At 37.7% G+C, this 10927-nt stretch overlaps 1 protein-coding gene across 1 annotated transcript; it reads left to right on the forward strand.

Annotated features, from left to right (window-relative positions):
- The first annotated feature begins 2745 nt into the window (after window positions 1-2745).
- On the forward strand, window positions 2746-10725 carry LOC149695133 (uncharacterized). The gene is made up of 4 exons (XM_089867451.1): window positions 2746-7854; window positions 8275-8399; window positions 8478-8622; window positions 8699-10725. The coding sequence occupies exons 2-4, from the start codon at window positions 8279-8281 to the stop codon at window positions 8907-8909; spliced, it is 477 nt and encodes a 158-aa protein (XP_089723577.1). The 5' UTR covers window positions 2746-7854; window positions 8275-8278; the 3' UTR covers window positions 8910-10725.
- The last annotated feature ends 202 nt before the right edge of the window (window positions 10726-10927 follow it).

The raw sequence follows: 10927 nt of genomic DNA on the forward strand, positions 1-10927 counted from the left end.
ACTTTTTCTGGCTTTCTTTTAAACCGAAATATGTCAAAACTTCTCTTTCTGTTGCGATTTGTGAAAAAGTTTCGTTTACAATTTTGTCTGTTTGTTACTTAAATGGTTAGGGACACAATTTTTGAAAAACGGGTAGTTTCGTTTTTAAAACATCTATTGAATTATGATAAGCTTATATCCCAAGTGAAACGATAGAATAGTTGGAAAAAATTCAGTATGTATACGCTTTGGAAACGGGGTTTTGAATAAGACTTCAAAATCAGAGTGTAATTATAAACTGTATATTCTGATTCAAGAAGATCCGTTCTTTCAGAAAGGATTATTATGATAAAATTTTAAGATTTTCGATTTTTGGTGATTCTAACCCTTTAAATTATGTCACGCAACGATATTGACTTTAACTCGCGTTGAGTGCGAAGTGTAAGATACAGGATACAACACTCAATTAATACAGTTACAGCCTTTTAGGAATCATTACCGAATATGATATTTCATTTAAATAATAACGAGACGTAGCTTATAACTTCAACTAAAATTAGATAATTAATCGTAATGATCACTTTCCCGTTTCACCTTAGATTAGGGACTGAAGGAATTAGGACACGTTTACGTGAACCATCAGAAACGCTTTAGGAAATAAGTTATTGGCTCATAAATACCTTTTGAAGGGCTATCTGGATTATCATGTAGATCTAAAGCAATGCATTTTTACTACAATAACTCGAGTTCCAATTTAAATATACCATTAGTGATTAACCGAGTTGTGAGACGCGTTGCGGCGGCCTCTTGTACTAGAATCTCAGCTTTGGCGCCTTTTACAGATATTTTCTCCAACTCCCCCCTCACTTCGGACTTCCGGAAGAAATCGCTGGATATATTATTCTTATCGGCCTGAGTAACTTATAGGGAACCATATTATTAACTCATGGTAATATATGCAGTTTCGAATATAATTTTGAATCAATCTTTGGTAAATTTGCCTCGCGTTAAATATTAATCTCAAATAGTATATTCAACCAACCCCTACGTATAGCTATCTTGTATATATTTGAGGAAGTGTTTTGATTGTATGTTTGTTCTTTATGCAAAGTCATAATTGTGAATGCCCTCCTTATTAGAACTTGGGCCAATCTCACGCTCGTAAACCGCGTATAAATTTTTTATCTTGGCAATAATATTTTGTTGGCAACCTAAATGCTTGGTAAGAACATGTCAAAATCTGAGATGTACAGTATGGGCCTATAATTATAGCACGCGGTAGCCACAGACCACCGACGCCACACACTCTCTCTCTCTCTCTCTCTCTCTCTCTCTCTCTCTCTCTCTCTCTCTCTCTCTCTCTCTCTCTCTCTCTCTCTCTCTCTCTCTCTCTCTCTCTCTCTCTTCTCTTTCTCTCTCTCTCTCTCTCTCTTTCTCTCTCTCTCTCTCCAATATAGAAGAGACGCGGAATATAGAGAAAGGGGTGCTTTGACCTTTGACCATTTTAAAATAAATGTATTCGGGACATGTGAAAAGAAAGGGCCCGGCTATGAGTCTCCTAAAGGATTAAGGTAAAAGCTACCAACGACTATTTCTTTTCAAGTAAGAATCTACAGATCAGAGGAAGCTCCGGACACAACCCCGACCTGCCCATCCCAACTAGGCGCCAATCCTTATCTCCTGCCATTATCACGTCCAGCATGACAAATGTATCAGTAGAAATGGGTATAGCCATGGTATAGCGAAGCTTTAAAGTATTGAGTTTTACAATGGGAAACTTTCTAAACCTTTCAGTGTAATTTGGAATTTTATTTAATTTTTGTTACAGAGGTTACTGGTTTGTCGAATTGAAATGAGAGCCGGTTATTTTGGCGCGAAATGTGATTTGGGGGGGGGATTGGGGAAAATGAATTCTCAGGAAATTTTGTTGCTTTAAAATATTTCAATACCTAGAAATACAAGTCTGTCTTAAAGGGAGGGTGAAGTGGAAAATAAAGTGATTTTTAATCGATTCTTCTACTAGCTATAAGACCTATCTGCATAGTCAAACATCCAGGAAATACCTCTGAATGATTTTAAAAATCAAAATGGATTCAGATTTCATCAATAATTTAACCCTAATACCTTCGACCAATCGCGTAACGCCCAGCCTTCCAGTTAACGAAATGTGCAAGTCACGCTCAATGTCGCGTTAGGAGTTTTCACATCGCGCGCAATATTTATCACATCTCGTGCTAAATAATGCTCGAAATAGAGCGTGACACGTAAATTTTGTTAAGTGGAAGGCAGGGCGTTACGCGATTGGTCGAATATATTAAAAATCACTTTAATTTCAACTTCACCCTCCCTTTAACACCACAAATACGGTGTTTTTACTAGTATACGGTTGAATTCTGAAGAAAGTGAGATGGTTTGTATTTATAGGCCTAACATTTAAATAGCAATATTTAGGGTGGCCTTCTGGCCTATAGCTAATGTAAGCTTAATATTATGTGTGTTATTTCAATATATTTTTGGTAACAACCTCTAAACACAATGGAAGGTGGCCCTTAAAAGGGCCGTTTTGGGGGCAGTTTAATACGCCGTGCCCAGGAGGAAAAAGTTCAATCAATGAATAATACTGGCCTATAATTAATGTAAGCTTAATATTATGTGTGTTATTTCAATACATTCTTGGTAACAACCTCTAAACAAAATGGAAGGTGGCCTTAAGGGCCGTTTTTTGGGCAGTTTAATATGTCGTGCCCAGGAGCAAAAATTAGCTTGCCTTTTCAATATAAAAAGGGCAAGAATCATATAAGGTGGCCCTCAAAAGGGCCGTTTTTGGAAGTTAGCTTCCTAAATTGTATGAGAGCTTCCGGCCCGTTTAATTTTGCTTAGCGGAAGTCGCCCTGTACCAGGAAAAAGGGGCGACAAGTTGAGGCATTCCTTCCACTCCTCCCCTATATACTCTTTGATAGAAGTAACCCCCAAAAATTCAAACTCTTGATGGCCTTGTATAGAGTGGTGTCGGTAGAGAGGGGAGTAGACTGTGTATCCCTTATAGGCGCGCTTTTGTAAGAGGGGATACTGTACGCGCGTGGTAGGGGGGATGACACTGAGCTAAGAGATAGAAGGGTGTGACGTTTGCTGACGTAGAACTGACATTACTCTATACCATTCACTTAGCGCCAGAAAACCTAGCATTAGGGGTAAGCGTGGGGGAGGGAGGGAAATTGGGAAGCTATATATTGAGTGGCAAGTCCGTTAGGAGCATCATTTCTCGGATGTGTTAGAGGAAAATTATGTGGACGGCGAAGGCGAACGAACTTGAGGCAGAGAAGCTTCGGGAGGAGGTGAAAAGGCTAAAGGAGGAAATGGAAAAACTAAAGTCAAAGCCTTCAGTGACGGTGCGGGACGCTATGGTCCAGGTTGATTTTCATTCGTTCGTTGAAATAAGTGAGCTTCGAAAGGAGCAGCGAATTCGGGAGAAGAGGAGACGGGAGTATTTGAGGACTGCCTGGTGGCTTCGGAAAAAGCCAAAACTAGGCGTGCACTATATTGACTAGGATTCGATAGTCCTGGACATGACATTATAAACTGTACACCAAAAAAGGCCCTTTTCAGGGCCACCCTAAATATTGCTTAAGGTTTTTGCCTCGAAGTGTATTGTTCTATTTTCATGGTTTTAAAACTATTACTATATTCTTTACTATCACTGTAAATGAACTTGAAGTTACGGTATGGGGATTGCGAAAACGTCAAAGTTAGTTTTTTATAACTTCTGGTGATATGTTCATTATTAATGTCAGTTCTACGTACGCAAACGTCGCACCCTTCTATCTCTTAGCTCAGTGTCATACCCCATACCAGGCGCGTACAGTATCCACTCTTACAAAAGCGCGCCTAGAGGGATGGATACACAGTCTACTCCCCTCTCTACCGACACTACTCTCTATGGGTAACGTACACAAAAATTTTACAACATCTATAAAATGCGAAGCTTGACACTAAAATGTGTAAAACAGAATTAAAGTAAAGACCGGGAGGAGGGGGGTCTAAACAGTAGCAGGTTCGCTGCTCGTAAGAATTTTAGCAGGGCTTTTAAGATTACACTTAATCTCTATATACTACAACGAAAGGTACAGAGTGTACGCTGGGTTACAGGCCCCTCGTGAAAATCAGCTTCGAATGAATAGGGCACCTCCGCCCCTCTCATTGCTAGTCCAAGATAAACCCTTTGGCGACAGTAATTTTCGGGAAATCTTCGCATGAGACCTCGACTTCTCTTTTCAGATGCTTAGGTATTCTGGCGCGAAGCGAATATATCAGCGTCATCATGGCGGGGGCAATGACTTCTATCTAGATGGTCAGAGCATGATGAAGGTGCATTGGGGGCGGGGGCGGATTTCTTTTAAGAACTGTAAATTCTGCTTGAAAATAGACAATAGAAAAATGAAATTACAAACTAATATGACGATTTTAAACACTTTAATAGTATCTATAAAATTACATCGTTCAATTAGCAGCCTCACTGAATTCATAATTATTTAACATAACTACCAAACAATGATAAAACTTCAGGTGTATTAACAACAATCCTTGTTTTTTGTGATATATTGAATTTTGCGGCTTTAGGAGTTTGATTATAATTTTAATCAATCTTTGGTAAATTGCAAGATTTACAATTTGAAACATTTTTATAACCTTGCATTTTTGGGAATTTTTGGGCGGTAAGGGAAAAAGGTTACTTTAAATATCATGACCAAATCTATCCCGCGTGTAGTGAACTCGCGCCCCGTCTGGCGTTGCTTCTTAGTGAGGGAGAATACCCCAATAGCATCCTCGCTTATGCATGTTGGTTTCTCTGTACGTAATTTCGGAAATTGTCTATTTAAAAGGAAAATCTGCGACTACTTGACAAAGTGACCCGGGCGAAAACCTGAGAAAAATAAAAAAACCATAGTTTCTTCTCTTGGAAATTTCCTAGAAAAATATGACGATTTTAAACACTTCTATGGTATCTATAAAATTAAATTGTTCAATTAGTAGTCATAATTAATTCATAATTATTTAACACAACTTTCAAACAATGAAAAAAGCTTCAGGTCAATTAACACTTTTGCCGCGAAATGAATAACAAGGTCATCTCACCTTATAGGGTGGGCTTTATTCTGAGGCTTGACAACAAAAATCGTAAAATAACGCTCCGGAGCTTCCTTCCTGGAACCGTTTCTCTAAAAACATGATTCTTTAAAATATTTTAATATCTGGAAATAACTGTGTCTTTGTCATAATTTTCAAACCACGAAAATTAGTGGCTAATTTATAATTTTGGTAATATACAGTTTAATTCAGAAAAAAATAAAATGTATTTAGGCCTAACTTGACATGTAACTAAGAATTGGAACAATACACTTTGAGGCGAAACCATAAACAATATTTAGGGTGGCCCTTAAAAGGGCCTTTTTTGGTATACAGTTTAAAATGTCATGTCCAGGACTGTCGATCGAATCTTAAAATCCAAGCAAATGCTTTTGCGAATTAAGGGTAAAAGACATATCGTCTGGTAGTTCTGGATATCCAAATTTGGGTTCAACCAAAGTTAGACATTGAGAATCTAACGCTAAAGATTCTGGAACGTAGGAAGATTCGGCCTTCTTTTTTTTTGGTGGGCTACCTTCGTCATCTGAAGAATCTACAGATTCTGAATGATTTGTTGATAATTGTAATTCCGTTGCTGGAATGATGTCTACTCCAAATAAAGAATTATCAGGAGTATCCGCCATTTCAGAATCGTAATTCATCTCATCGAAAAATGATTGCAAATCAGACGATTTTCTATCATTTTTCGGCAATTTTAATTCCGTTGCTGGAATGATGTCTACTCCAAATAAAGAATTATCTAAAGTAGTCGTCACTTCAGAAAAGGAATTACGATTATCAAAAAAAGATTCAGAATCATCCGATTCATTAGAGACTGAAGGTGCCTCAAAAATTCTTTGAATGATGACCCCCTCCCAAATTTCGTCAAATTCGGGTGTGCAAGCATTAGTATCTAATGGCACTAGATCATCACGATAAGCGAAATAGATCTTCTTTCGGTCAGAAGCCATTACTCCTTCTAAAGTCAAATTGCACAATACATTTATGGAGATGACGTCAATCGTGCGGAAGACTCTGCGCTCAATGAAAAAAACATCAGCTTGAATTTTATTCAGAGGATGCAAGCAAAAGGCAGCCATTCTCAAAGATTCGAAAGTGCTGTATGATGAATCTGATAGTTTAGTTTCTCACGAGGCGACTTTGGTTTCCATCCGCATCTCCGAGCCCGATGAGAGAGTAAGGTACTTCAACTAGCCGTATGATTGGTCAGCTACAAATATAAGCCGATTTCCGAGGGGGACGAAGATAGGGGAAGTGGTGAGAGCTTTGAAAAAATTCCACAATTTTTACTCCTGAACAAGAGGTTCCAAAAAATGTTCTTAAACGGCAGTTTTAAGGGCCATCTTTACTTTTTGAGGAAAAAAAGGTTTCCGCCACAAATGTATTGACGTATCGCACACTGAAATCGCTCACACACACACACACACACCTATATAAAATTAAGCTTATATACCTACCTCCGATAACATAAAAATAGATAGCTCTCCCAGAGAAACGAAAATGTCGTAATCAAATTCGAGTGGTTACTTCCACGGTTCTGTCACGTAGAAAAAGAAACTTACCTCCACAATTATTAATCCGTAATGGAATCGGGGTGGTTATTCAGTTATTACTACCATTCCAATCATAGCAATACTAATTTAAAATAAATAATAATCTAGCTTTATTGCGTGCTCATATCACCCAGAGGGCTTTATTTCATCCAACCGACAGCCGGTGGTTACTCCCTCGGTTTAATATGCTAAACTACCCGGCGTTGCACTTTATGTTTTAATTATTGGGACTTGAAACCTGGAAAAGTTTCCTGTCTACGTAGACACTAAATAATCTTTGAGGCGGCACGTATCTGCATGATGTATTTTTTAAACAATCTAGGTTTTATACAGGTTTTAAACTTTAATAAAACGATGATTAGTTAGGTGTTATTCATAAACCCGAAATTAAACGGGTTAAAATGAGAATGTTCATTACGGGTTTTTTTAAAGGACACAAATAAACCACTTCTTCCAGTGTTTGCTTACATTACACTTCCTCAAAAATATAATTCTCTTATATATATATATAAGATCATATAAAATTTAATAATAAATGGAAAGGAAGGTGAACACTCCCTCGGTTTAATCAAATTACATACAACATAATATTCATTTAATAATAAAATTGAAATGGTGTTTACTCCCTCGGTTTAATCAAATTATATATGTATGTATGTATCCTCTTAATCTTAACGAATCGTTACAATTTTGCACCATCAACATGTTGGTCCTGGTACATGAGAGCTTCCGGCCCGTTTAATTTTGCTTAGCGGAAGTCGCCCTGTACCAGGAAAAAGGGGCGACAAGTTGAGGCATTCCTTCCACTCCTCCCCTATATACTCTTTGATAGAAGTAACCCCCAAAAATTCAAACTCTTGATGGCCTTGTATAGAGTGGTGTCGGTAGAGAGGGGAGTAGACTGTGTATCCCTTATAGGCGCGCTTTTGTAAGAGGGGATACTGTACGCGCGTGGTAGGGGGGATGACACTGAGCTAAGAGATAGAAGGGTGTGACGTTTACTGACGTAGAACTGACATTACTCTATACCATTCACTTAGCGCCAGAAAACCTAGCATTAGGGGTAAGCGTGGGGGAGGGAGGGAAATTGGGAAGCTATATATTGAGTGGCAAGTCCGTTAGGAGCATCAGACCTTTTCCAAAATTTCTCAATACCGACCAAAGAACTTTTCAGAGGGTAAGTTTATACTTCAAGATTTTAAAATTATGCTTGGTTAGGAATTAGAAAATTATAGAGAGTACAGGGTGTTTCTGAGAACCGCAAGATAAAAAGCTTATCTCTTATTTTCTTTCGGTTCGTGGTTAATGAATAAATAAATAAATAAATTAATTTGGTTAGTGACTCAATAAGAGTTTCACTTTTCAAAATATTTTCTTTGAAACGAGGAAAGGTTCTTAGTGCGGTTTTCACTCAGTTGAATATAACCCGTCCCCCCTTATTTGAGCCAGACCATTCATAAACACCCTGTATAGAACATTTGGAGTATAGTTATAGGATATTAGTGATAGTTTTTTAAGAATTTTACTACGCTAAAACTGCTCATCATCAGTTAAAAGCTATACAGTTTTTTCTAATACATTTTGTAATGGTTTAAAGAAAAATGTCAACTGAACCTAGGCCAGAGCCAACGGAGACAGAGAAGTTAAAAAGAAAAGCGACAAATGACTTTGTTCGCCATAAAATAAAGGTTATGAAAATGACACCTGTTGAAGTGGTTGAAGGTACGTTTTCGGGCAATGAATTTATAAAAAAAGTACGCGTTGCATGACTTTAAATTTTCGGTTTTATCTTCACTAAAGAACTTAGAGATGAGATAGAGAAAAATAATAGCTTTATCCAAGAGCTGTGGGATATTGCCTCTGACGATTCAGAAGCCCAAAAACTAAGAGAGGAGAATGCCAAGTTAAGAGCGGAATTGCGAGGGTTGAAGGAGAAGCCGCTGCGGTATGGAAAGAACACCAAAATATATTTTTTTTAACAATTATCTAATATATTACTCTTTTTTATAATGTATTCATAGTTCCATTCAGACGCAGACGGATGATAATGGGTGGCAGAAAAGGGAGGAGGAGTATATGAGGAAGAAATCGGAGTGGGAAGCTGAGGAGAAGGCGCAGGCTGAAAGAAAGGCCAAGGAAACAGAGGAGAATGCCGAATACTCAGAGTTTCTGGAGATGAAAGAACTTAGGAGCCGACGAGAGATTTATGGCGGCTGGCCCACGTATCCGTAACGGCTAAACATGCGGATCTACTTTAAATAAAGTTTTGCTCCTGAACATGAGGTTATTAAACTGTTCAAAAAAAAGGCCCTTTTAAGGGCCACCTTTACCTTTTGATAGCAAAAAGGTTTCCACCAAAAATGTATTGAAATATTGACACTAAAATCATACACCTACATTAAATTAAGCCTATGTACCTAATTGAGATAATTATGACGTATGAAAAAAGCTCTATTAAGGGCCAACTTTACTTATTTGATAGCAAAAAAAGGTTTCCATCAAAAATGTATTGAAATATCGCACACTGAAATCACACACCTCCTACCTTCTCGTTTGACGGACAGACAAGCCTAAAACAAGTTCCAGTGAAATTTAAACAAATTTTTAGGGTGCTTAGGCGCTACACGCTGTGATTATCCCCTCTCAATAAATAAGACGTGTGGGCAACTAAAATCATACTTGGGTTTTATAGTATTATAGGCAATATTTTATTTACATGAAAAACTCATTTGCTTTTCTGATTGTACTTTTTCACGAGGTTATTCATTTACCTCCACAATTATTAATCCGTAATGGAATCGGGGTGGTTATTCAGTTATTACTACCATTCCAATCATAGCAATACTAATTTAAAATAAATAATAATCTAGCTTTATTGCGTGCCCATATCACCCAGAGGGCTTTATTTCATCCAACCGACAGCCGAAGGTGGTTACTCCCTCGGTTTAATATGCTAAACTACCCGGCGTTGCACTTTATGTTTTAATTATTGGGACTTGAAACCTGGAAAAGTTTCCTGTCTACGTAGACACTAAATAATCTTTGAGGCGGCACGTATCTGCATGATGTATTTTTTAAACAATCTAGGTTTTATACAGGTTTTAAACTTTAATAAAACGATGATTAGTTAGGTGTTATTCATAAACCCGAAATTAAACGGGTTAAAATGAGAATGTTCATTACGGGTTTTTTAAAGGACACAAATAAACCACTTCTTCCAGTGTTTGCTTACATTCTACTTCCTCAAAAATATAATTCTCTTATATATATAAGATCATATAAAATTTAATAATAAATGGAAAGGAAGGTGAACACTCCCTCGGATTATTCAAATTACATACAACATAATATTCATTTAATAATAAAATTGAAATGGTGTTTACTCCCTCGGTTTAATCAAATTATATATGTATGTATGCATCCTACCCTCTTAATCTTAAAGATACGTTACAATTTTGCACCATCAACTAAATCAATATCAAATTTTCACAAACTAAAGTGGTAACCCCATCTACCGATGGCTTCTCGAGTTTGCATTATATAAAAGAGATTTACTCTCTTATCTATCTTAAATTCTTTCCCATTTAAAGAAGCCTTAAAACCTTCCGAGGGATAGTCACGTCACAGAAGAAAAAAAAACTTCCCTTCTCGGGCAATACCTATTCACCCCCCAACAAAAACTTCTCTTCTTTGGCAGTGTCCCTTCCCAAGAAAGAAGGTAACCCTCCTTCCCAACCTGATTGCCTTCTTTAATTCTGAAGAGATTTTTCTTCCCAAAAAAAGAAGGCTCACCTCTCGTCTTGAAGGAGTACCTTCCGAATCTTAGAAGGGTGGGTTCACGAAAGCTAGGACCCCTTCCTAGGCATTTTTCGGTTTAGGGAAGGAAGGTAGGGTAGTAGGAAGGGAGTTTGCGCCTTCCTCTACCAAAGCTTCTTTTCAAAGAAGGCGCCCTTCTGCCTCTATAGTGTCGCCCTCTCTTCTACGGAAAAGAAGTTAAAGAAGGCGCGTGGCGCCCTCCTAAAAGAAGATTCTTCTGAAGAGGCCCACCACTGTTTACTCGTTGACTTGACAAAGAAGTTGAATGGGCCATCGTTTTAATGAATGAAAAACCAAGCCACTCAGCAACTACAGCGATCTGAAAACGCCGTTGTAACTTTAGGCCAAATTAAAACACTTTACCAAATTAAATGTTTAATTTTTTGGTCTAAAATGCTTTTAGCTCTGCCCCCAGAATCGATCGTTTCTTAAAT

This window comes from Phalangium opilio, unplaced genomic scaffold, assembly GCF_054372755.1.
Source record: "Phalangium opilio isolate 3A_F unplaced genomic scaffold, DU_Popi_V2 ptg000022l_1, whole genome shotgun sequence".
NCBI lineage: Eukaryota > Metazoa > Arthropoda > Arachnida > Opiliones > Phalangiidae > Phalangium > Phalangium opilio.